This window comes from Anomaloglossus baeobatrachus, chromosome 5, assembly GCF_048569485.1.
Source record: "Anomaloglossus baeobatrachus isolate aAnoBae1 chromosome 5, aAnoBae1.hap1, whole genome shotgun sequence".
In the NCBI taxonomy this organism is placed as follows: domain Eukaryota; kingdom Metazoa; phylum Chordata; class Amphibia; order Anura; family Aromobatidae; genus Anomaloglossus; species Anomaloglossus baeobatrachus.
Window position 1 is genome coordinate 90,190,557 of NC_134357.1, and position 27,659 is coordinate 90,218,215.

Consider the following 27,659-nt stretch of genomic DNA (forward strand, 5'->3'; position numbering starts at 1 on the left):
AAACACAGGCCATGCTTTCATAGCAAGTCTCGCCACTGCCTGGTCTACTGATCCGAGCTACTGATCCCATATTTGCCTATGAGGTGGTAAGCTCAGGTCAGGAGACCCGGCAGTTGGACCAGGTAAAACCGGATGGCGTATAGCCTTTGTTTGTGGGTATTAAAATGGTTTTCACTATATATATATATATATATATATATATATATATATATATATATATATATATATATATATATATATATATATATATATATATATATATATATATATATATATATATATATATATATATATATATATATATTATATATATAATATATATATATATATTATATATTTTTTTTTTATATTCTAACCTGGATACATCATGATAGTGGGATAATGTTTTTTATCTGATGAGGTGATTTTTAGCTTGCAAGGTTTGTACGCTAATCTTCCCTAAAACCATAGGGTGTTAGCAGAGATTCTTTTCTGGAGGGTGTACTTTCCCTTTATGACGTTGCCCAATAATTAGCAAGCAGCATCATGCAGGGAAAAATTGCTCTACAGAAACTTAGGGCTGGCTTTCTCTGTCATATGGTAAGACTAAGGCTGCTTTCACACTACGTTTTTTTTTTAACATGCGTCATGAACGTTTTTTTTTTTTTTTTTTGCTGTAAAAGTGGATCCTGTTATTACAAAGAAAAACGCATGTGTTATTTTGCAGGATCCTGCCACTTGAAGTTTATGGGCGGGCATTGAAGTCATGTGATTGGGAGTGAGGGGAACTGAATGTGGTAGACTGGGAGCCAGCATCTGACAGCTGCAGACGCTGGTAACCAAGGTAAACATCGGGTAACTAAGCGAAGTGCTTTGCTTGAATACCCAATACTTACCTTGGTTACGAGCATCCTCCGCTCTCAGGCGGGGGAGAGAGGGTGGAGAGAGAGAGGGAGGGAGGGGGAGAGAGACTGATCGCACCAGGCTGGTTTCTGGGCATGCTCAGTAGAGCAACCAGGATCTTGTCTATCAGCATGCCAGTGTTCACATGCGTTTTTCGTGCAGTATAGTCAGGATCCAGTGAAAAACAGTATTTGGACGCAGCTCAAAAACGCTACAAGTAGCCTTTTTGAAAAAAGTTAAAAAACTGCAAGTCACTGGATCCTCACTATAACGCATGCAAACGCATGTTGACGCGAGTCCATTGCAAATGCATTGAAATGAAAATGCATTTGCAATGGATCCGTTTTTGCGTTAAAAAAAAAACGTTCATGACGCATGTTAAAAAATGTGTGAAAGCAGCCTACCAGATCACAGATCTCATGTCTGGCATCTACTGTTTTCATGTGCAGGGGGAGAGCAGAGCTGTTAGGCCTAAGCCACACGGCGAGAAAAACAGTGCGAGTGGAGTGCGATAAAACATCACATTCCCCTCGGACCAATTCTAGCCTGTGTCAGCACACGAGCGATTATTTTCTCAGCCCTAATCGGACTGAGAAAACAATCGCAGCATGCTGCGATTGTAATCCGAGACTCTTTCTCTCGCACCCATTCAAGTGACTGGGGCGAGAGAAAAATCGCACTGCACTCGCGGTACACCGGTATACTGCGAGTGCAGTGCGAGAAAGGCAATAGCCGGCTACACAGGAGAGAGGGAGAGAAATCCCTCCCTCCCCTCCTGAGAGCCGTCCCCGCCCCCCGCAGCTGAGGTCTGCTGGCACGAACGGACCTCAGTTGCAAGGACACACGCATGACTCTCTGCTCTGCTGTACTGCCAGCACGAGCCGAGTGTCATGCAAGTTGATCGCAGTAGTCCCCGTGTGGCCCCGGCCTTATATCGTGCACTTTTCTGCATGTCCTGTACTTGTAATCACAGATGATGCTGAGTGGTGTATGTAATAACGCACAGCTCTGCTCTCCTGCCTAGATCACACAAATCGCACTCCCAGCATCTACTGTGATTTACAAGTTCAGGAGAGGAGAGCAGTGTTGACAGTGCTGTGAGATGAGAGCTGCAGCGTGGTATAGGCAATGCTTGCATCACTCACAGGTGCTGGGGCGTTATACCCTGATGGTGGTAGATGTAGAGCAGTGTACATAATGACACAGCTCTGCTCTCCACCTCCTGCAAGTGTAAGAACAGTGCAGTAGATGCCGGCAGCGAGTTGAGACCTGGTTAATCACAGCAGTCTAAATCTGCCACTAACATCTGGTGGCGTCCTTTCTTGTGGAGAACGATGCAATCTGCATGCCGAAATGTTGTGTTTGAGGGCCTTTACCATATCACACAAAGAAAGCAAAGTATTAAGCTTCTCTGCTGGCATTAGGATTATTAGTATTCAATATTCTACAGGGGAAAAAGTAACCTCCCCCAGAGAAAAATCTTATACCTCCTTGGTTCAAAATAAATGAGCATATAAAGTTTACAAGATAATATCTCTGCAATGGAAAAATAAAAAAATGAAAAATGTAGTTATATTCAGATCTTCAGCCACTTTATCATTTTGTGACCAGTTTAACATGTAAAAAATGGTAAAAGATCCTCTTTAGCGCACCACTCCAGTGTGCGTTCATATTGCACTGCAAATCAATACAAGTCTGAGCTCCGCGTTCTGGCTCTTATAGACTTGGTTTGGGAGCTCGTGACGTAAGCTCTGACTACTGGCCAGCGAGACGTTTCGGGCACATTATGGCGCTGCGGACCGGAGCAGCATCACTAAGTGGTGAAGGCGGTGAAAGGAGAGTATGGAGAAGGGGACTTGGCTTAAAAACAGTGCTCCTGCCCAAAAAAAATGTATGCTTGAATGGTGCTTTTTAAGCTAATTTGATCCAGTTATTTTGTGATAAGTTTGTAGTCCTGAAGTATTTGCTGGTTGCCATTTGGAGAACTTTAAAGGGGTTATCCGGCTTCTTTTGACTTTTTTTTTTTTTTATTACCCTATTGGGCTACATTGGGGCAGGTAAGTAGATAGTGACCACTTACCTGCCCTTCTGCCAGCCCCTCTCCCCCGGCTCAGAGTGGTCATGTGACCGCTCCTGCCGCGATTTTGCTGCTTCCGGTCATTTCATGTCAACATGGGCGGGACCATGTTGACATGCAAATCTGGAACAGCATGTCTCCTCCCTGCTGGGCGGCTACAGTGCAATCAGCCCCGCCCCCTTCTCTGCACCCTTCCACACATTCCCCCGCACCCTTTACTCTCCCCGCAACCTCCCCCTGCATTGCTGTGGGGTCCGTGACCTGGGGGAGGGGCCTGGCGGCGGCTGCAGCAGTGTCAGCATCAGCATCGGGCCCCCTGCTCAGGATCACACATTCAAATGTACCGGCATCACAGATGTCGATATATTTGAAAGCGCTGATGAGAGGGAGCTCGGCGCTGCTTCTCGTCACTGTCCCGCTGTCTGTGCTCTCTTAAGCATAGCGGTGACGTCACTACTGTGCTGATCTGTCCAGAGCACAGACAGCGTGCGAACGTGCAGGAGTGGTGGGGACCGAGGACGGGTGAGTATGTACTCCCTACATGTGTTCCCTATGGTGGTAGGGGGGGGGGGGGCGTCGGTACAGAGCTGTGTGTGTGTGTGTGTGTGTGTGGCGCAGAGCCCTGTGTGTGTGTGGGGCTATTTGCAATGCTGTAGTGATAACAGGTCAGTGCTGGGGAAGAATACTGACAGGGAATGTGTGTGCAGGGGGCGAGGCTGGACACTGGGGAGGGGCTGGACACTGAGGTCGGGCGATGCCAGCTCTGACTGAGGTTTTGCACAGAAAGTGGTCAGTTTGCTTGTGCTGAATGTAAACAAAGAGCTGCAGAGAATAAAGGGTGAATTCAAGAGGAACAAAAGTTAGAAAACAAAAAATAACAATGTAGGGGTGTTTTATGACAATACAGCACAGATTAGCTTAACAAAAATTTTTGAGTTTGTCGGACAACCCCTTTAAGACCTCTTCCAACAAGCCTACAACCTACAATAGCCCTCAGTCCAGTACACCACTGCGCAACCAGTGCTCTGTCTGTCTAGCTCTGTCCTCACCTATTGTACCCATTTCCTGTAGACTGTGAGCCCTCACGGGCAGGGTCCTCTATCCTCCTGTATCCTCTCCTATCCCCTGTAGACTGTGAGCCCTCGCGGGCAGGGTCCTCTCTCCTCCTATACCAGTCTGTTTTGTATTGATGCTGATTGTTGTACGTATACCCTCTTTCACTTGAAAAGCGCCATGGAATAAATGGCGCTATAATAATAAATATATTAATGACCCACCTTTAGGCAGTGGCTACACAGGGACGCAGGTTGTGCAGCAGCAATTCGCAGACAGGTCTCGTGATGAAAAGCTTCTGTGCAACGTATTTCAGACCTGCTCTCAGACGACGATTTGTGATTTTTGCCTTAAATAAGAAGCAAAATCGCAGATAAGCGGAGTGCGAGTATAGTCGCATGCAACTTGTGATCTGCAATAGAAAGTCAAACACATGAGAGCATTTGCCACATTTTGTCTCAGGAGGTCAGAAGTCAAAATGCGACATCAAAGGAAATCCTAAAATGTGGTGCCTCACTGCAAAAAGGCAATATCTATGTTCCACAACTCGCGGCCGTGTTGCCCATGACCTTATATACTACCTATTCATTTTAGTGAAATGTCACTTTGCATCTCACTTAGGCTGCTTTCACACATCCGGTTTTTGCTGTCGGGCACAATCCGGCAAAATGCGGATAAAACTGATCCGGCGCTGGATCAGTTTTATTCCCCATTGACTTGTATTAGCGCTGGATGGCCTTGCGTTGCATGCAGCGTCCGGCGGATCCGGTGAAATTTCTTCGTCCTTTTCAGCAGCCAGATGCAGCATGCAGCGTTTTGTCTCCGGCAAAAAACCGCACCACGCCGTTCCGGCATGTTGTGTAATGGAGGCCTATGAGCGCGGGATCCGGCATATGACGGAATCCAATGACGGATCTGGTTTTTTTTAACTGAGCATGCTCAGTATCACAATAGATGTCAAAAAACAGAAGGAACGTATGGAAAAAACTGATGCGGCGACCCGTTTTTTTTTTTCGCCGGATCCATCGCATCAGTTTTTTAGCCGGATCGTGCCTGATGGCGAAAAAACAGATGTGTGAAACCAGCCTTATGTAGTCATGTGCAGAGACTTCCAGCACATATATAGGTAATCAGAGGTGGTGAATATGTAATGGTAGTAATACGTGTAGGCTACAAGTCGCTCCTACTGTTCATTCTCTGCATAGTAGTATTTGAAATGACTCTGATCGGATGCTTAGGTCATATGGTTAAAACAAGCTCCATTTGATTGTACTACTGCACCATGTCACCACTAACCTGAAAAACTGATTGTGGTGCCATACAACCAACACTCCTGTCCATAGTCCTCATCAACAAGACTGATATTGCCAATAAAGCCAAAGTTATCCCATTGTCCTTGAAGGGTTTTCCCACTGAATTCTGCTATCACCTATCCACATGATGGGCGATAGATGAGTGAATCACTTCTCATGACCCTGGGTAAGTGGCCACGTCAGTAGTCTGCAGACATCGGGTGCTCGTCCTCTGAACCTCCTCCTACCGGTTTGGATCCCCAGCACCTCTTGATGAGTAGTTGTGACATCATGTGTGCATCACAGTCAGTAAAATTAGTTTTTCATCTTCCCAGAGCTTTGCACGTCTTCTCCTGGCAGGTCTCTCCTAAGATGCGCCTGTCTCAATAGCTGTAATTGGGATATATCTCTGGGAACATTGCTGTTTATAAATTTAACACTTCGCTTTCTCACATCAAAGCTTTCCTGCAATCAATATTCAGTAGGTTTAGCGATGAAAGCACTTCGGAGGTACAATTCAGAATCGCACCTCGTGGATGTATATTGCAGTATGCTGTTATGTGCCGATAGCGTGCCCTTATTTCTCATATCTCTCTCCTCTTTACAGCAAGCGAGGGCTGAGCAAGAAGAAGAATTCATCAGCAACACATTGTTTAAGAAGATCCAAGCCTTGCAGAAGGAGAAGGAGACGCTCGCGGTGAACTACGAGAAAGAAGAGGAGTTCCTCACTAATGAACTGTCACGGAAGCTCATGCAGGTGATTAGAGCCTCAGACATCGCAGCAGCTTTCCCGGGATCAGGCGTTTTATGGCACAGTATTTTATATTTAACGATGCCCACTGGCTCCAGATGTTCACTTAATGCTATAATTGCTCATAGAGATGCATGCGAGTGCCATGGACTTTGCCATTTTGTGTGTGATTCTGAAAGAAGTAACCCTAAGGTGAAGGGTTTATTTGGCCCCTCTCATTGCGGAATACGGTGAATTAGTGGTCCCCAGCCTAAGTATAGACCGCTCTCGTACATGACCGGAAGGTATTGTACGCCTCACACTTTTAATCAAATTATGGCGATACTTGGCGAGCGGCTGTCGACACTTTGGTATAAATCTGCAGAATAGAAACTTATCGGAACACTTTTAGTATAGTTTAATGTCTTTCTGATTTTAATAACTTATTGGTAGGCCTTGTATTCTTTACAGTGACTAATACTAGCAGAGGATATCGCCCTGGGGAGCACACAGCTGGTCCCAGTATGGCAAGGCTGACCCATTCATTTCAGTGGCCGCTGTCAAATGCTGCTTTGGGGAATTTAATTTCTCATAGGTTTTCTTCTGCCACCATATACCGTATATACTCGAGTATAAGCCGAGGCCCCTAATTTCACCACAAAAAAACTGGGAAAACTTATTGACTCAAGTAGAAGTCTAGGGTGGGAAGTGCAGGACCTACTGGAAAATTTCAAAAATAAATAGATACCAATTCACCAATGCCCCATTCATGTCTCCTGTAGTAATGTGCCCCATTCATGTCTCCTGTAGGAATGTGCCCCATCCTTGTCTCCTGTAAGAATGTGCCCCATCCTTGTCTCCTGTAAGAATGTGCCCCATCCTTGTCTCCTGTAAGAATGTGCCCCATCCTTGTCTCCTGTAGGAATGTGCCCCATCCTTGTCTCCTGTAAGAATGTGCCCCATCCATGTCTCCTGTAAGAATGTGCCCCATCCATGTCTCCTGTAAGAATGTGCCCCATCCTTGTCTCCTGTAAGAATGTGCCCCATCCTTGTCTCCTGTAGGAATGTGCCCCATCCTTGTCTCCTGTAAGAATGTGCCCCATCCATGTCTCCTGTAAGAATGTGCCCCATCCATGTCTCCTGTAAGAATGTGCCCCATCCTTGTCTCCTGTAAGAATGTGCCCCATCCTTGTCTCCTGTAAGAATGTGCCCCATCCTTGTCTCCTGTAAGAATGTGCCCCACCCTTGTCTCCTGTAAGAATGTGCCCCATCCTTGTCTCCTGTAAGAATGTGCCCCATCCTTGTCTCCTGTAAGAATGTGCCCCATCCTTGTCTCCTGTAAGAATGTGCCCCATCCTTGTCTCCTGTAAGAATGTGCCCCATCCATGTCTCCTGTAAGAATGTGCCCCATCCATGTCTCCTGTAAGAATGTGCCCCATCCATGTCTCCTGTAAGAATGTGCCCCATCCTTGTCTCCTGTAAGAATGTGCCCCATCCTTGTCTCCTGTAAGAATGTGCCCCATCCTTGTCTCCTGTAAGAATGTGCCCCATCCTTGTCTCCTGTAGGAATGTGCCCCATCCTTTAGTAATAGAAGAAAGCAGTGGAAAAATCCAGCTGAACTCCAAAGGGATAAATAAAAATGCTTCTTTATTTATATCAACTCGATTAAAAATATATATCCATTTCTCAAGTAAAGACACCGGCTTGTTCACACTGATGCATGGCAGATGTATACTACTACGCGTTTCGGCGGAACGCCTTCCTCAGATCATAGTCAGTACAAGATTAAGAGGGTGTAATTTAAGGTTAGATAAATACTTCATGGTCTTTTTGTACTTTTCTCTTGTGAATTTGTGATTTTACCTGAGCAGCGTAAACTCCCCTATATAATTTGAGAATATGTGAGTTACTTCGCTGCTCAGGAAAAACATTTATAAATATCCTCTTAATCTTGTACTGACTATGACCTGAGGAAGGCGTTCCGCCGAAACGCGTAGTAGTATACATCTGCCATGCATCAGTGTGAACAAGCCGGTGTCTTTACTTGAGAAATGGATATATATTTTTAATCGAGTTGATATAAATAAAGAAGCATTTTTATTTATCCCTTTGGAGTCCAGCTGGATTTTTCCACTGCTTTCTTCTATTATCTTCTCGGCTTGCTGCCGTAATCCGTGCCGGACCAAAGGGGACTAACAGGAGGATATATTCAGGCTTGTCTCTGCAGTGGTGAGCGGTTTTGTTTCTTTTTTGTACTTATCCTTTAGTAATGTCCTCATTCTGGTCCCATTCTTGTACCCTCTTTTGCCATTGTTCACATACACACAAAAATATTCTCACCTGTCCTCCATTCTTGCGGTGTCCTCTTACCTGCTTCTTGCAGACCACAGGCACATAGACCCCTTGATGATCACGGCCGATGCACGGGGCCACCGCTGCTTTCATTGCTTTCCTTCAGTTGAATGCTTTGTGGCACCGTAAAGCATTTAACTGAAGTAAAGCGCTGACTGCAGACGGGGCTGCCGCAAAGCATTCAACTAAACTAAAGTGCTGACGGCAGTGGTGGCCCCATGCACCGGCCGCCATCCTCGAGGGGTCTATGTGCCTGCGGTCCGCAAGAAGTAGGTAAGAGGACACCGCAGGAATGGAGGACAGATAAGAATATTATTTTGTGGGAACCTCACTTGAGTATAAGCTGAGTGGGGATGTTTTCATCATGAAATAATGGGCTGAAAAACTCTGCCTATACTCCAGTATATACAGTAAGCTGATTTTGTGAGCTCCGAGCAGCAGAATTCCCTGCGATCAGCTCTTCGTTGGGAGACGTTTTCCACTAATGGGTTTGTCTGAACCAAGAAACCTTAGTAAGCATCCAGTGTGAAAACTGAGGTGTTGCCTACATGTAAGAGCGGAGCCTGGAAATGCAGAGTGATTTCCTCACTAGTTAATTGTATAATTGCATCCAAACAGAATAATGAAGTCTCATCCGTTCCATCGTCTTTTCTCTCATTCTGCTTCTTGCTGCAATCACTTCTGTAGATCTAGACTGTTTTTGTTCCATTTACCCCTGTACAGTAATCCTGTTCATGGCAGGATTGTAGAGGATCAGTCTGTTATGTAGACTGAATATGTCATGTCCTGACAGTCTTTCTATATGGTGTCATAGGTCATATAAATATCATATAGGCTCTAGCCCCGGCTGAATGTCTTATATGCTCTGGCTGAATCTTATAGGCTCTAGCGCCGGCTGAATGTCTTATAGGCTCTAGCACGGCCTGTGCCTGCATTATATACATGGCTATTTGCATGGTCTGCATATAATGATAGATGGACAGTAGATTTACAGTAATGACTATTTAACCCTTTCCCTCTTTGCCTTCTGTCTAGTTGCAGCACGAGAAGGCAGAGCTTGAACAGCACCTGGAACAAGAACAAGAGTTTCAAGTTAATAAATTAATGAAGAAAATAAAGAAACTGGAAAATGACACCATCTCCAAACAGCTAACACTAGAGCAGGTAATGCACGGTGCTGGCAGGGGCTAGAGCTGCAATACCGCACACATCCTGGGCAGCAGAGTGGCGCTGTGCTGGGGGAAAACAGCCGCTACAGTTACAATTAAAATCTGTCCTCATTACAAATTCAGTTTATTAGCAAAAATGTACAAACTTTCTTCTGTTTGCAATAAAACAAAAATTATGTAGATATCTCAACACGACAAGTATAACAAGTGATGTCTCCAAATTCAACACCCCTTACTGACTGCAGCAGTCTCCGAATTATTCACCTCCTTCATGACCATTGTCTTTAGTACTTAGTAGAGCCTCTCTAATGTTACAACCTGCGGCAAATGTAATTCATAACCATATACTTTTGGCAGCGTTCCTGAAGAATCTTTGCCCAATTCTCTTGGTCACTTTCCTCCAGTTCATTAATTTTCTTAGGTTTGTGTACAGTAATGGCCTTCTGTAAATGTCAGCAAAGATTTTCTATGAGGTTCAAATTTGGTAACTGTGACTGACTCTCCAGCATCTTTCATGACTTCTGAAACCAAGCCTTGTACTAAAGAGGTAAGCCTTGGATCATTTTTATGTTGGAAGGTCGAATGACGTCCAACCTCCACCTTCCTCACACACGTCTTGACATGTTCTTAGTATTTCCTTATACTTGATTGACTTCATATTTCCCTGTACATGCTGCAGGTTTTCCAGTTCCAGAGGAAGCAAAGCAGGCCTAAGGGATCACCGAGCCGCCGCCAGGCTTCGCTGGTGGCATCACCGAGCCGCCGCCAGGCTTCGCTGGCGGCATCACCGAGCCGCCGCCAGGCTTCGCTGGCGGCATCACCGAGCCGCCGCCAGGCTTCGCTGGCGGCATCACCGAGCCGCCGCCAGGCTTCGCTGGCGGCATCACCGAGCCGCCGCCAGGCTTCGCTGGCGGCATCACCGAGCCGCCGCCAGGCTTCGCTGGCGGCATCACCGAGCCGCCGCCAGGCTTCGCTGGCGGCATCACCGAGCCGCCGCCAGGCTTCGCTGGCGGCATCACCGAGCCGCCGCCAGGCTTCGCTGGCGGCATCACCGAGCCGCCGCCAGGCTTCGCTGGCGGCATCACCGAGCCGCCGCCAGGCTTCGCTGGCGGCATCACCGAGCCGCCGCCAGGCTTCGCTGGCGGCATCACCGAGCCGCCGCCAGGCTTCGCTGGCGGCATCACCGAGCCGCCGCCAGGCTTCGCTGGCGGCATCACCGAGCCGCCGCCAGGCTTCGCTGGCGGCATCACCGAGCCGCCGCCAGGCTTCGCTGGCGGCATCACCGAGCCGCCGCCAGGCTTCGCTGGCGGCATCACCGAGCCGCCGCCAGGCTTCGCTGGCGGCATCACCGAGCCGCCGCCAGGCTTCGCTGGCGGCATCACCGAGCCGCCGCCAGGCTTCGCTGGCGGCATCACCGAGCCGCCGCCAGGCTTCGCTGGCGGCATCACCGAGCCGCCGCCAGGCTTCGCTGGCGGCATCACCGAGCCGCCGCCAGGCTTCGCTGGCGGCATCACCGAGCCGCCGCCAGGCTTCACTGATTTGAGCATGTTGGAGAAGACTCTTCTTAGACTTTTAAGTCAGTAGTGGTGTGCCTCTTACGGACATGGAGACCTTCAACGCTTCATTATGTTCCTTACTGTACCTGCTGATGCCAAATTTTCCTGCAGGTCTCTTGCAGTCATTCAGATTTTTTTTTTTTTTTTTGTCCAGTCTCCCCTGGAATCTGATGGCAGCCGAAGAAAGCGTCCTCTTTTTGCATCGTCCAGGGAGTGTATACAGGGGTTCTTTAACTTAAGGGTGCGCTCAGACGAGTGTATTTCTCGCACTATTATCGGGTTGCATCACCCGACGCAGCCGCACACTCTCCGGATAGAAGTGGGTCGGCTGCATGTATTTCTATGCAGGTGACCTACTCCTGTCCGAAGAGTGTGCGGCCGCGCCGGGTGATGCAATCCGATAATCGTGAGAGTCATACACTCGTCTGAGCGCACCCTTAAAGTCATAATCTCTACTTCCAGTTGTTATCTCTAAAAATATTCAATGCGATTGATATCTTTAGTACTATTTTCATTATTTGTGTAAGACAAGGCCCTCTTCTCTTAACTTTTTTTTTTTATCCACTCTCTTCGCAACACAAGTATATTGAACTGTCATCGAGCCGCCAGAAGCTGGTATGTTTTTAAGCATTATATTTGCAGCAGGTCATAACAGCCAGAGACGCTCTACTAATGTTATAGACCCTTATAAAGGGGTGAATGATTCTTAAACTGCAGTACTCATTAAAAGTGGCATTTCTTTGTCGCTCCATTGGGAGACCCAGACAATTGGGTGTATAGCTTCTGCCTCCGGAGGCCACACAAAGTATTACACTTTAAAAAGTGTAACCCCTCCCCTCTGCTATACACCCTCCCGTGCATCACGGGCTCATCAGTTTTATGCTTTGTGTTGAAGGAGGCACACATGCACTCATGCTCCCATTTTAGTCAGCAGCAGCTGCTGATTTTATCGGATGGAAGAAAAGAGGGCCCCTCACAGGGCCCCCGGCATGCTCCCTTCTCACCCCACTGAGTCGGCGGTGTTGTTAAGGTTGAGGTACCCATTGCGGGTACACAGGCAGGAGCCACATGCCGTTTTCCTTCCCCATCCCTTAGGGGCTCTGGGAGAAGTGGGATCCTATCCGGTCATCCAGGCACTGGGACCGGGCTCCCTCCGCAGCCCCTGTGGGATTCTGACGGACAGGAGACTGAGTATCATCAGGGACAGGGCCCTGCATCTACAGGTACTCTGTGTCCCCTTGGGGACGGTGCATAGAGCACCTGGACCTCAGACGCTGTAGCGACTGCAGTGATTGGTATGACGCCGGGACTACCGCGCCGACCGCGCCTGCTTGTCGGCCGCGTTTTTAACTTTAGTCCCCGGCTTTTGCGGCCTAGTGCCTTAAACTCCCGCCCCCGGCCCTGCCAGTCAGGGGGTAGGGCGGGACGGTTGGTCTGACGCCGACAGTGAGGGCTGGAGCACACTTGGCTGTCCTCCGCCCCCCTCACTAATCACTCTATGGCACAGATCCCCGCACAGGTACTCAGTGTCCCCTTGGGGACGGTGCATGGAGCACCTTGGACTTAGACTTGGCAGCGATTGCGGGCGGGGTTGGTAGGGGACTACCGCGCCGACCGTGCCTACTGGCCGGCCGCGGTTTTTAACTTTAGCCCCCGGCTTTTGCGACCTAGTGCCTTAAACTCCCGCCCCCGGACCTGCCAGTCAGGGGGAAGGGCGGGACGGTCGGGCTGACGCCGACAGTGAGGGCTGGAGCAGACTGGGCTGTCCTCCGCCCCCCTCACTAATCACTCTACGGCACAGATCCCCGCACAGGTACTCAGTGTCCCCTTGGGGACGGTGCATGGAGCACCTTGGCCTCAGACTTGGCAGCGATTGCGGGGTTGGTACGGGACTACCGCGCCGACCGTGCCTGCTGGCCGGCCGCGGTTTTTAACTTTAGCCCCCGGCTTTTGCGGCCTAGTGCCTTAAACTCCCGCCCCCGGACCTGCCAGTCAGGGGGAAGGGCGGGACGGTCGGGCTGATGCCGACAGTGAGGGCTGGAGCACACTTGGCTGTCCTCCGCCCCCCTCACTTTTCACTCCGGGACTCCAGATTCCCACACTTTTGGGGTTACGCCCACGGCCCCCTCTTCCCCTGTAAACGCCGACAGCCATGTTTTTAAGCAGCACACCCTGCTTGAGCGGTCGGTAAGCCAGGTGGCTTCTTCCCATCGGGCTGGGCCACCTAGAGTGCTGAACTGTGTGTGTGTGTATATGTGTATATATGTATATATATATATATATATATATATATATATATATATATATATATATATATATATATATATATATATATATATTGTATGCATTTTCACAGTTCGGCGGTACATACTCAGTGATCACTGTGAGCATTGCTCGGACACTCGCTCAGCCGGAGCCTGGGGCACTGGTTGGACTCGGCCCGGGTAGAACCGCCGGCGTCCCCTGTCCAGACGGCAGGGACAGAGTTTGCAGCTTTTGCTGAAAAACTCGCTGAGTCACTTTCACAATCCAGGGCTCACTCTATGGACTTATGGTCTGCTAAGATACTAGAAGCTTGCAGCCCAGACCGGCCCCTTACACATGCCCCGAGCACTGCGGGATCGCTCACAGGCCCCGCTCGGTCCGCGACGCAGCGTGCTCCTGGGGGGGCCTCTAGTTATTACGTGGGGGACTCCGGCACGGACTGCAGTCCCAGATCGGCTAAGCGGGCTTGCTTCATCAAGGGTCTCAGCTTGAGGACTCTCTAGAGGATGAGGCGGAGGTCGCAGCCCAGGACTCTGTCCGGACGTGGCTCTCAATGCTTCAGAGATGCTGTCCAGAAGCACAGGGCTTTCCCGGACAAGCGTTTTACTAAACGCCTTAATAACACACGTTATCCCTTCCCCTCTGACGTGGTTAAGGGTTGGGCTTAGTGTTCCAAGGTGGCCCTCCAGTCTCTAGACGGGCGGCTAGATCCGTAGTAGCAGTGGCTGACGGTTCAACGCTCAAGAATGCCACGGACAGGCAGATAGAGCTCCTAATGAAATCCATCTATGAAGCCATAGGCGTGTCCGTTGCCCCAGCCTTTGCAGCAGTGTGGGCACTCCAGGCTATCTCAGCTGCTCTGTCTGAGATTAATGCGGTCATACTCTGCTCCGCAATTAGCGTCTTTGACGTCCCAGGCGTCGGTATTTTCATCCTACGCCATGAATGCTGTCCTGGACTCGGCTTGCCGTACAGCGGTAGCATCCGCCAATCCGGTGGCAGTCCGCAGGGCCATGTGGCTATGAGAATGGAAGGCAGTCTCTGCTTCCAAGAAGCTCTTGTCCGGTTTGCCATTTTATGGCGACCGATTGTTTGGCGCACAATTGGATGAATCGATTGAGCATTCCAAAGGAACGGACTCGTGCTTACCCAGCTCATACCAAAGAGACCTTGGCACCCTCAGCTAGGTCCCCATCCTCATCGTCCAACAGGCCACAGAAGAGCCAGTGAAACTCTTCTGCATGGCGGTCCAGGTCAGGGGAGCGGTCTCCACATGTCCAAGACCGTTGGATGAGAGACATTCTGTCTCACGGTTACAGGATAGAGCTCAGTTCTCGTCCTCCGACTCGTTTCTTCACAACATCTCTGCCCTCCGAGCGAGCTGATGCACGTTTTCAGGCGGTGAACACTCTGAAGGCAGGAGGAGTTGCGTTACCCGTTCCCCTTCAAGAACGTAGTCGCGGTTTTTACTCCAACTTGTTCGTGGTACCAAGAAAGGACGGATCATTCCGCCCCGTTCTGGACTACACACTGCTCAACAGACATGCGAGAACCTGACGGTTCCGGATGGAATCTCTCCGCTTTGTCATCGCCTCGATGGCACAAGGAGACTTCCTAGCATCAATCGACATCAGGGATGCTTATCTCCATGTGCCGATTGCACCAGAGCATCAACGCTTCCTGCGTTTCGCCATCGGGGACGAACACCTTCAGTTCGGGGCACTGCCTTCGGCCTGGAAACAGCCCCACGGGTCTTCACCAAGGTCATGGCAGCAGTGGTGGCGGTCCTACACTCTCAGGGCCACTCGGTGATCACTTACCTAGACGATCTTCTAGTCAAGACACCCTCCTGGGTGGCATGTCAACACAACCTGACCATTGCTCTGGAGACTCTCCAGGGGTTCGGGTGGATCATCAAATTTCCAAGGTCAAAACTGACACCGACCCAATCAATGACTTGCCTCGGGATGGAGTTTCATACACTCCCAGCGATAGTGAAGCTTCCGCTGCATAATCAGCGTTCACTACAGACAGGGGTGCACTCTCTCTCCTTCGGGCCCAGTCACACCCTTTGAGGCGCCTCATGCACTTTCTAAGGAAGATGGTGGCAGCAAGGGAGGCAGTTCCCTTGCGCAGTTTCGTCTGCGTCCGCTTCTATCGGACACCACAAATGGGACAGGAGGTCGACGTCCCTAGACAAGAACGTCTCTCTTTCCTTTGCAGCAAAACCTCTCTTCAGTGGTGTCTTCTTTCCACTTCCTGGGCGAAGGGAAAATCCTTCCGGCCCCCAGCCGGGGCTGTGGTCACGACGGACGCAAGTCGGTCTGGGTGGGGAGCGGTCTTCCTCCACCACTCGGCTCAGGGAACCTGGACTCCGACAGAGTCCTCCCTTCAGATCAATGTTCTGGAGATAAGGGCAGTGTATCTAGCCCTAAAGGCGTTCCAGCGGTGGCTGGAGGGCAGGCAGATCCGAATTCAGTCGGACAACGCCACGGCGGTTGCGTACATCAACCACCAGGGCGGCACACGCAGTCGTCAAGCCTTCCGAGAAGTTCGGCGGATTCTGCTGTGGGCGGAAGCCACAGCCTACACCATCTCCGCAGTTCACATCCCGCGCGTAGAAAACTGGGAAGCAGATTTTCTCAGTCGCCAGGGCATGAACGCAGGGGAATGGTCTCTTCACCCGGACGTGTTTCTAGAGATCTGTTGCCGCTGGGGAACGCCGGACGTCGATCTAATGGCGTCTCGGCACAACAACAAAGTCCCGGCATTCATGGCTCGGTCCAAGGATCACAGAGCTCTGGCGGCAGACGCGCTAGTTCAGGACTGGTCGCAGTTTCGACTGCCTTATGTATTTCCTCCTCTGGCACTACTGCCCAGAGTGTTACGCAAGATCAGGTCAGACTGTCGCCGCGCCCTCCTCGTCGCCCCAGACTGGCCGAGGTGATCGTGGTACCCGGATCTGTGGCACCTCACGGTGGGTCAACCGTGGGCACTCCCAGACCGACCAGACTTGCTGTCTCAAGGGCCATTTTTCCTTCTGAATTCTGCGGCCCTAAACCTGACTGTGTGGCCATTGAGTCCTGGCTCCTAGCGTCCTTAGGGATATCTCCAGACGTCATTGCCATCATGAGACAGGCCAGGAAACCAACGTCCGCCAAGATCTATCACAGGACTTGGAGGATCTTCTTATCCTGGTGCTCTGACTCAGGGTTTTACTCCCTGGCCGTTTGCCTTGCCCACTTTTCTTCTTTCCTTCAATCTGGAATGGACAAGGGCTTGTCTCTCGGCTCTCTCAAGGGACAAGTATCGGCGCTTTCCGTGTTTTTTCAAAAGCGTCTAGCCAGGCTTCCGCAGGTCCGCACGTTCCTGCAGGGGGTTGGCCACATAGTCTCACCTTACAAGCGTCCGTTAGCACCCTCGGATCTTAACAGGGTGCTGACGACTCTTCAGAAGTCACTTTTCGAGCCGATGCGGGATCTCTCTATCTCGCCTTTCGCAAAAGGTAGCCTTCCTAGTGGCACTCACATCACTCAAAAGAGTGTCTGAGCTAGCAGCGCTGTCAGGTAAAGCGCCCTTCCTGGTGTCTCACCAGGATAAGGTGGTTCTACGTCCGGTCCCGGACTTTCTCCCTAAGGTATCCCCGTTTCATCTCAATCAGGATATCTTCTTACTCTCTTTGGGTCCGCATCCAGTTCACCAATGTGAAAAGGATTTGCATTTATTAGATCTGGTAAAAGCACTCCGGCTCTACATTTCTCGCACGGCGCCCCTGCGCCGGTCCGATGCGCTCTTGTCCTTATCGCGGGCCAGAGTAAGGGATTTCAGGTTTTCAAGTCAACCTTGGCTCGGTGGATCAAGGAACCGATTCTTGAAGCCTACCGTTCTTTTGGGCTTCCGATTCCTTCAGGGCTGAAAGCCCATTCTACCAGAGCCGTCGGTGCTTCCTGGGCATTGCGACACCAGGCTACGGCTCACCAGGTGTGTTAGGCGGCTACCTGGTCGAGTCTGCACACTTTCACGAAACACTATCAGGTGCATGCCGATGATTCGGCAGATACCAGCCTAGGTAGGCGACTCCTTCAGGCGGCAGTTGCCCACCTGTAAGAGGGGGCCGTTTTTCGGCTCTTTTTATCGAGGTATTCTTTTACCCACCCAGGGATTGCTTTTGGACATCCCAATTGTCTGGGTCTCCCAATGGAGCGACAAAGAAGGGAATTTTGTTTACTTACCGTAAATTCCTTTTCTTCTAGCTCCTATTGGGAGACCCAGCACCCGCCCCTGTTCCCTTCGGGCTGTTGTTCTTTTGTGTACACATGTTGTTCATGTTGAATTGTTCTTTTAGGTCATGGTTTCAGTTCTCCGAACATCCTTCGGATTGAATTTACCTTAGACCAATTTATAAGTTTCCTCCTTCCTGCTTTGGCACCAAAACTGATGAGCCCGTGATGCACGGGAGGGTGTATAGCAGAGGGGAGGGGTTACACTTTTTAAAGTGTAATACTTTGTGTGGCCTCCGGAGGCAGAAGCTATACACCCAATTGTCTGGGTCTCACAATAGGAGCTAGAAGAAAAGGAATTTACGGTAAGTAAACAAAATTCCCTTCTTTGTGCAGAATTTGGAGAAACCACCTATTTGTCGTGTTGAGTTGTTACATTATTAGTTTGTAAATTTTGCTAATAAATCTAATTTTGTAATAGGGGTTGAATACTTTTGTTTGTAACGGTATGTTAATCTTATTTCTATCCATTTCATCCATCCTCTGTATGAGTAGCAGTCGGTCATTGAGTTCATTGCACCTTCTCTCCCGGTCTATCATTAATGTGGACCGTGTCGGGGTGTTGCAGTGTTTAATGTGGGAGAATAATTGACAGCTGGTTTTAGTCATTTAATTTTGAGCAAAAAGAAGAAACTTGGTGCACAGTTTAATGTTTTGAAGCTCTTGGATCACATAACTCCATTTTGCTGATCTCTCAGATTGTATCTACAGATTGATTGCTGCCGTTCCGTTCAGTAACTCCTGGTTGTGATTTACATGGATGACTTCAGTCACCGCGGGCTCTTCACTATTTTCTTTCCCTTTAATCGGTTACACTTGCATGCAAGGATTGTTGTAGGATATGCCTGAATTGCAGATGTACCAGATTAAATAGCACTCTGTATGCCTAGTTAAAGGGACAGAAAACAAAGGTTGGAGGATGACAGACGATACCTGTGAGAATGGAGATTAGCAATCAGCAGGTTTGCTGTAGTGAGAAGGCTGTAAATGTACAGTGGCCGTATTATAGTTGAGAAGTCCATCCATCTTATTTTTTTAAGTAGATTTTATCAACTCTATGGTGACATTTCTGTCTTGCCTGCAATCGAGTAGCATTGTCTATATAGGATTGTCTTTACCTGCAGCAATTAAAGGGTGCTTTACACGCTGCGACATCGCTAACGATATATCGCCGGGGTCACTGTGTTCGTGACTCATATCTGGCATCATTAGCGTCATTGCAGCGTGTGACAGCTAGGAGCGACTATCGCAAAAACGTCAAAAATCGTTGAAACGTTGCTCCTTTTCATAAAATAGTTGGTGGTGCATGCCACTGGTTGTTCGTCGTTTCTGCCGCAGAAAACATCGCTATGTGTGACACCGCAGGAACGACTAACATCTCCTTACCTGCCTCCACCGGCAATGATTAAGGATGGAGGTGGACGGGATATTCCACCCGCTCATCTCCGCCCCTCCGCTTCTATTGGACGGCTTCCGTGTGACGTCGCTGTGACGCCGAACGAACCGCCCCCTTAGAAAGGAGGCAGTTCGCCGGCCACAGCGATGTCGCAGGGAAGGTATGTATGTGTGACTGGTGTAAGCAATGTTGTGCGCCACGGGCAGCGATTTGCCCATGACGCACAAATGACGGGGGTGGGTACGCTCGCTAGCGAGATCGCAGCGTGTAAAGTGCCCTTTAGTCTTCCATATTTTATTTCTTCGGCGCTCTATTGGGAGACCCAGACGATTGGGTGTATAGCACTGCCTCCGGAGGCCACACAAAGCAATTACACTAAAAAGTGTAAGGCCCCTCCCCTTCTGGCTATACACCCCCAGTGGGATCACTGGCTCACCAGTTTTCTGCTTTGTGCGAAGGAGGTCAGACATCCACGCATAGCTCCACTGTTTGTAGTCAGCAGTAGCTGCTGGCTCTATCGGATGGAAGAAAAGAGGGCCCATATAGGGCCCCCAGCATGCTCCCTTCTCACCCGCGGTTGGTGCTTGTAAGGTTGAGGTACCTATTGCTGGTACGGAGGCTGGAGCCCACATGCTGTTTTCCTTCCACATCCCCTTAGGGCTCTGTGGAAGTGGGATCTTGCCGGCCCCCAAGCCCTGGGGCCGGGCTCCATCCACAGACCCATAGAACCTGCTGGATTGGGAGCGGGAGTGCCGTTCAGGGACAAGGCCCTGCAACTTTCAGGTACTCTGTGTCCCCGGCAGGCACGGACACTCTCAGGGCCTGCTGAGCGTTGTAGTGCGCCGGGGACAGTGGCGATGTACGCTGGGGGTTAGGTCACTGCAGCTTTGCTGGGTGACGTTGTGTATTGGGAACTACTGCGCCGACCGCTCCTGGAGCGGCGGCGCAGCTGCGACTTATGGTGCGCCGGGGGCTTTGCGCCGACCGCGCTTTTACGGCGGCGGCGCTTCTAACTTTAGCCCCCGGCTTCTGCGGCCTAGCGCCGCTTCGTTCCCGCCCCCACCCTGTCAATCAGGGTAGGGGAGAGACGCTGCTCAATAGGCAGCGCCGAGGGCTGGAGCTTTATTTACATGCTCCAGCCCTCTCACTAGGCACAAGGGGAAGCAGACTTCCCGCTCTTCGTCGGTGTACGCCCAGGGCCCGCCCCCCCTCTCCACAAGGACGCCGGCAGCCATTACACATGCGATCTGGCTGGGGAGAGGCAGCAGGCTCTGGGGGACCCAGACTAGAGGGATTTCTGGCGACCACACACCGCTCCTAAGCGGGCGGTAAGCTGCACAGTAGTGCTGGCCCCTCTAGTGCCTCAGTGACATATTAGTGTACTTTTTTCTTGGTACCATATATATATATATATATAGTTGCACTGTAGGTCGCTTCTTGGCTGGACACCCTGTACTGCTCTGAGGAGGCAGCAACATGTCATCCGCAAAACGCAAGGCTGCCAAGGCACGGGCTGTGTGCACTGTTTGTACTGCATGTGGGGCTGATCTACCGGCAGGCTCCAATGATTCACATTGTGTGCAATGTTCAGTCCCAGTGGCACTTCGTCAGCCAGAGCCTATTGTGGTGGTAGCCCAGGCAGCGACGCCTGTGAACCCTGCCCCGGTGACGGGGACAGACTTTGCAGTGTTTGCTGATAAGATGTCTGAGGCCATGACAAAAATCCTGGAGACCTTGCAGGCCAGGCCAGTTCCTCAGACCATGGACACTGCTGTGGCTATGCTCTCTGGTCCCCCTCAGTTGGAACTAATCCGTACTTCAAGGGGGTCTCAGGCATCACAAGCTGAAGTCTCTGACTCAGATGACAGTCCCAGGCAGCCTAAGCGAGCTCGCTGGGAAAGACCCTCCACGTCATCACACTGCTCAGGGTCTCAGCGAGAAGAATCTCTCTGTGATGAGACTGAGGACGGGGATCAGGATTCTAATCCTGAGGCCCCTCTCAATCTGGATGCCCCTGATGGTGACGCCATGGTTAATGACCTTATATCGGCAATTAATAGACTGTTGGATATTTCTCCCCCAGCTCCTTCAGCAGAGGAGGCAGCTGCACAGCAGGAGAAGTTCCATTTCCTGTATCCCAAGCGTAAATTAAGTGCTTTTTTGGACCACTCTGACTTCAGAGAATCAATCCAGAAGCACGACGCTCATCCAGACAAGCGTTTCTCTAAACGTTCTAAGGATACCCGTTATCCTTTTCCCTCTGAAGTAGCCAAACGCTGGACCCAGTGCCCAAAGGTGGATCCCCCAATTTCCAAGCTTGCGGCTAGATCCATAGTCGCAGTAGAGGATGGCGCTTCACTTAAAGATGCCAACGACAGACAGATGGACCTTTGGTTGAAATCTGTCTATGAAGCTATCGGCGCGTCGTTTGCTCCAGCATTCGCGGCCGTGTGGGCACTCCAAGCTATTTCAGCTGGTCTGGCACAGGTGGATGCTATCATGCATCCAGCAGTACCGCAGGTGGCGTCCCTAACTTCGCAAATGTCTGCGTTTGCGACCTATGCTATCAATGCTGTCCTAGAATCTACGAGCCGTACCTCTATGGCGGCCGCCAATTCTGTGGTTTTGCGCAGAGCCTTATGGTTAAAGGACTGGAAAGCAGATGCTGGTTCCAAAAAATGTTTAACCAGCTTGCCATTATCTAGAGACAGACTGTTTGGTGAGCCATTGGCTGAAATCATAAAACAGTCCAAGGGCAAGGACTCTTCCTTGCCACAGCCCAGAGCAAGTAAACCTCAACAGAAAAAGTGGCAGTCGAGGTTTCGGTCCTTTCGAGGCTCGGGCAAGCCCCAATTCTCCTCGTCCAAAGGGACTCAGAAAGGACAAGGGAGCTCAGATTCCTGGCGGGCTCACTCACGCCCCAGGAAAGCAAATGGAGGAACCGCTTCCAAGGCGGCTACCTCATGACTTTCGGCCTCCGCCCTCCGCATCCTCGGTCGGTGGCAGGCTCTCCCGCTTTTGCGACATTTGGCTGTCACAGGTCAAAGACCGGTGGGTAACAGACATTTTGTCTCGCGGGTACAGAATCGAGTTCAGTTCTCGGCCTCCACTTCGGTTCTTCAGAACCTCCCCACACCCCAACCGAGCAGATGCCCTGCTGCAGGCGGTGGACTCTCTAAGAGCAGAAGGAGTCGTGATCCCTGTCCCCCCTCTGGAAAGGGGGGCGAGGATTTTACTCCAATCTCTTTGTGGTTCCAAAAAAGGACGGCTCCTTCCGTCCTGTTCTGGACCTAAAACTGCTCAACAAGCATGTGAACGCCAGGCGGTTCCGGATGGAATCCCTCCGCTCAGTCATTGCCTCAATGTCCCAAGGAGATTTCCTAGCATCAATAGACATCAAAGATGCTTATCTCCACGTGCCGATTGCTACAGAGCACCAACGCTTTCTACGCTTCGTGATAGGAGACGAACATCTTCAGTTCGTGGCTCTGCCATTTGGTCTGGCGACAGTCCCCCGGGTGTTCACCAAGATCATGGCAGCAGTGGTAGCAGTCTTGCACTCTCACGGACACTCTGTGATCCCTTACTTGGACGATCTACTGGTCAAGGCACCCTCTCAGGAGGCATGCCAACTCAGCCTGAATTTTGCACTGGAGACTCTCCAGGCGTTCGGGTGGATCATCAACTTCCCAAAGTCAAATCTGTCACCGACCCAATCACTAACGTATCTTGGCATGGAGTTTCATACTCTCTCAGCGATAGTGAAGCTTCCGCTGAGCAAGCAGCGGTCACTACAGACAGGGGTGCAGGCTCTCCTTCAAAGTCAGTCGCACTCCTTAAGACGCCTCATGCACTTCCTCGGGAAGATGGTGGCGGCAATAGAGGCGGTTCCATTTGCGCAGTTTCATCTGCGTCCACTTCAATGGGACATTCTCCGCCAATGGGACGGGAAGTCGACATCCCTGGACAGGAAAGTCTCCCTTTCCCAGACGGCCAAGGACTCTCTGCAGTGGTGGCTCCTGTCCACCTCATTATCACAGGGAAGATCCTTCCTACCACCGTCCTGGGCGGTGGTCACGACAGACGCGAGTCTGTCAGGGTGGGGAGCAGTTTTTCTCCACCACAGGGCTCAGGGTACGTGGACTCAGCAGGAGTCCACCCTTCAGATCAATGTTCTGGAGATCAGGGCAGTGTATCTTGCCCTACTGGCCTTCCAGCAGTGGCTGGAAGGGAAGCAGATCCGAATTCAATCGGACAACTCCACAGCGGTGGCATACATCAATCACCAAGGAGGGACTCGCAGTCGGCAAGCCTTCCAGGAGGTCCGGCGCATTATGATGTGGGTGGAAGCCACGGCCTCCACCATATCCGCAGTTCACATCCCCGGCGTAGAAAACTGGGAAGCAGACTTCCTCAGTCGCCAGGGCATGGACGCAGGGGAATGGTCCCTTCACCCGGACGTGTTTCAGGAAATCTGTCGCCGATGGGGAAGGCCGGACGTCGACCTAATGGCGTCCCGGCACAACAACAAGGTCCCAACATTCATGGCACGGTCTCGCGATCAAAGAGCTCTAGCAGCAGACGCCCTAGTGCAAGATTGGTCGCAGTTCCGGCTCCCTTATGTGTTTCCACCTCTGGCACTCTTGCCCAGAGTGCTACGCAAGATCAGATCCGACTGCAGCCGCGTCATACTCGTCGCTCCAGACTGGCCGAGGAGGGCGTGGTATCCGGATCTGTGGCATCTCACGGTCGGCCAACCGTGGGCACTACCAGACCGACCAGACTTACTGTCCCAAGGGCCGTTTTTCCATCGGAATTCTGCGGCCCTCAACCTGACTGCGTGGCCATTGAGTCCTGGATCCTAGCGTCTTCAGGCTTATCCCAAGGGGTCGTTGCCACCATGAGACAGGCTAGAAAGCCCACGTCTGCTAAGATCTACCACAGAACGTGGAGGATATTCTTATCCTGGTGCTCTGCTCAGGGAGTGTCTCCCTGGCCATTTGCATTACCTACCCTTCTTTCTTTCCTGCAATCGGGGTTAGAAAAGGGTTTGTCGCTCGGCTCCCTTAAAGGACAGGTCTCGGCGCTATCCGTCTTTTTTCAGAAGCGTCTAGCACGACTTTCTAAGGTGCGCACGTTCCTACAGGGGGTTTGCCATATCGTTCCCCCGTACAAGCGGCCGTTAGATCCATGGGATCTGAACAGGGTACTAGTTGCCCTCCAGAAGCCGCCCTTCGAGCCTCTGAAGGAGGTTTCACTTTCTAGACTTTCACAGAAAGTGGCTTTTCTGGTAGCGATCACATCTCTTCGGAGAGTGTCTGAGCTAGCAGCGCTGTCTTCCAAGGCTCCCTTCCTGGTCTTCCACCAGGACAAGGTAGTGCTGCGCCCCATTCAGGAGTTTCTCCCGAAGGTGGTATCCTCTTTTCATCTTAATCAGGATATTTTTTTGCCTTCGTTTTGTCCTCATGCAGTTCATCGGTATGAGAAGGATTTACATTTGTTAGATCTGGTGAGAGCACTCAGAATCTACATTTCCCGCACAGCGCCCCTGCGCCGTTCGGATGCACTCTTTGTCCTTGTCGCTGGTCAGCGCAAAGGGTCGCAGGCTTCTAAGGCCACCCTGGCTCGATGGATCAAAGAACCAATTCTTGAAGCCTACTGTTCTGCTGGGCTTCAGGTTCCATCAGGGCTGAAGGCCCATTCTACCAGAGCCGTGGGTGCGTCCTGGGCATTGCGACACCAGGCTACGGCTCAACAGGTGTGCCAGGCAGCTACCTGGTCGAGTCTGCACACTTTCACCAAACATTATCAGGTGCATACCTATGCTTCGGCGGACGCCAGCCTAGGTAGAAGAGTCCTGCAGGCGGCAGTTGCCTCCCCGTAGGGGAGGGCTGTCTTGCAGCTCTAACATGAGGTATTTCTTTACCCACCCAGGGACAGCTTTTGGACGTCCCAATCGTCTGGGTCTCCCAATAGAGCGCCGAAGAAGAAGGGAATTTTGTTACTTACCGTAAATTCCTTTTCTTCTAGCTCTTATTGGGAGACCCAGCACCCGCCCTGTTGTCCTTCGGGATTGTTGGTTTGTTTGCGGGTACACATGTTGTTCATGTTGAACGGTTTTCAGTTCTCCGATGTTACTCGGAGTGAATTTGTTTAAACCAGTTATTGGCTTTCCTCCTTCTTGCTTTTGCACTAAAACTGGTGAGCCAGTGATCCCACTGGGGGTGTATAGCCAGAAGGGGAGGGGCCTTACACTTTTTAGTGTAATTGCTTTGTGTGGCCTCCGGAGGCAGTGCTATACACCCAATCGTCTGGGTCTCCCAATAAGAGCTAGAAGAAAAGGAATTTACGGTAAGTAACAAAATTCCCTTCTTTAGTATGTAAATTGGAGGTTTTTTTTTTTTTTTTTTTCTCTTCATCTGGTTTGCCTAATGCATTATAGGCTGTGTCCACTAGATGGCACTAGACTAGTGTCTTTTAGCATACTGTACGCTGTAGAAGTGTCTGCGCAGAGCCAGGTAACTGCAGGTTACAGGCTGCCTCGGAGATATACAAAAAAAGTGCGCTAATTAGATTCTAGTTGTCAATTTTCTATTCATCTGCTTCTGAGCCTTTTTGGATAACTCAGTACATGGTTCCAGGCCATATTCTTTGCAGCTTAAGGCACGTCCGTCACTTATTAGATAAAATATGAAGTCAAATGACTCTCTTTATTTGGCATCTTGAATAAAGGATCAGTTTTCTTCTGCATACGTTCATTTTCTAACAATTATTTTTATGCATTCAGCTAAGACGCGAAAAGATTGACCTCGAAAACACCCTGGAACAAGAGCAAGAAGCACTAGTCAATCGTCTATGGAAGAGGATGGACAAACTTGAAGCCGAGAAAAGGTTGGTGTTTTATGCACTGGCTTAATGGGTAGCTACTAATAATGCCATATGACAAAAACTGTTAAGATGTCCGATGTAGCTTTTGATGAGGTGACAATTGGACGACTCCCCAACCCTCTATCTGCTTCCCACCCGCTACAGACCCACAGGCAATGAATAAAGCGGAGGTTGAACAAGCACACCTCTGCTCAATTCAATATGGGGCTGCACAGCCCACACTCTACATGGATGGGGGGTCTCAGCAGTAAGTTATTTACAGAAAAATCCTTTGCTTTTTCTGCCTGCTATTAATGATTTTTATTCTTGACTGCCAGCTAGACAGTAATTTCTTCATCGTTCCTTATGGGAGACCCAGACCATGGGTGTATAGCTTCTGCCTCCGGAGGACACACAAAGTACTACACTAAAAAGTGTAGCTCCTCCCTCCGAGCATATACACCCCCTGGATGACCATATCCAGCCAGTTTAATGCTTTGTGTTTCAGGAGGTCACACACACATGCATTCTCATCTGATTTTTGATTTTTCATTTTAAAGAATTGGAAGAAAAGCGGGTCCAAGCTGGACTCCCGGCATGTCCCTTCTCACCCCACTGTGTCGGCGGTGCTGTTAAGGTTGATTTCACAAGGCTGGAGCCTTACATGCCGCGCTCCTTCACCATCCCATCGGGCTCTGGCTTGAAGTGGGAGCCATCACGGTTCTCACTGCTTTGCAGGAGACAGGTCTCCATCCGCAGCCCTTTTAGGTCCCTGCCTGGACGGAGCGCTCATCCCTCAGGGACCTGACCCTGCGTCTCATAAGCTAAGTATTGAGACGTTATTCAGGGGTCCCTTGTACATTTATTGTGGGGAGAGTGTGTTTTTTAACTTGTATGTGGTTTTCGGCCGGTTCTCTGGTTTTTTCCTGAGAACCGCGCCGAGGGTGCCTGCTTGTCGGCCGCATGTAAAAATTTAGGCCCCGGCTTCGGCTGCGGCCTACTTTCGGTTTCACTGCCCCTGCATGTCAGTCATGCAGGGGAACAGTGCGGCGCCGCCCACCGGCCGTTCAGCATAGGGGAGGACACTCCTCCCTGAGGAGATGTTTCCCTCCCCTGTATCTCTCCTTGGCCCTCCGGTTCCCGCTCTTGGACCTAGCCCCACCCCCCCTCCTCACTCCGGCGCCATTTTCTCAGCGTTCACATGCTGATCGGCGCTGGCTGCAGCAGCTCTGCAAACTGTCTGGGGGTCCAAGCTGTGGAACCGGAGGGCACACTAAACGGTCTGGTAAGCCACAACCTCTGGTTGTGGACTTTCTTATACACTCTCTGGGGGTAATTCTGAAGGAGTGTGTACGTTACTGCAGAGTTTCCACCTCAGCAGCATGTCTGTCACTAGGAGCAAGTCTGCTAAGCTATATGCTATATGCACTCCATGTAAGCTCATACTGCTTGAACCGAGCACATATCCACATTGTGATGCCTGCTCTAACATGGTGGTGCCTCAGCCTAGAGTCTCCCCAGTGGTCCCTCCGGCTGCTCCGGCCCCGGTGGCTGAACCCCCGGCTTGGGTAGCATCGTTTTCTAATGCGATCTCCCAGTCCTTTGCCGACTCCATGGGACAGCTATCCCGGACTCTGCTGACCATGCATCAGCCCCCTTCTCAGGGCGCCTCTGCTGCTCCGACTCGCTCTGCAGAGCTCACAGAGGATTTTTCCTCTGTTCCCAGACCCCGTCCTCCT

The 27,659-nt window shown here is 50.6% G+C and overlaps 1 protein-coding gene across 1 annotated transcript in view; it reads left to right on the top strand.

Moving 5' to 3' along the window:
* CCDC6 (coiled-coil domain containing 6) overlaps positions 1-27,659 on the top strand; it is a 111,574-nt gene that overhangs the window by 39,911 nt on the left and 44,004 nt on the right. The window contains exons 2-4 of the mRNA XM_075352343.1: positions 5,912-6,061; positions 9,423-9,551; positions 25,841-25,944. Coding sequence (XP_075208458.1) covers positions 5,912-6,061; positions 9,423-9,551; positions 25,841-25,944 — 383 coding nt within the window. The remainder of the gene's footprint in view (positions 1-5,911; positions 6,062-9,422; positions 9,552-25,840; positions 25,945-27,659) is intronic.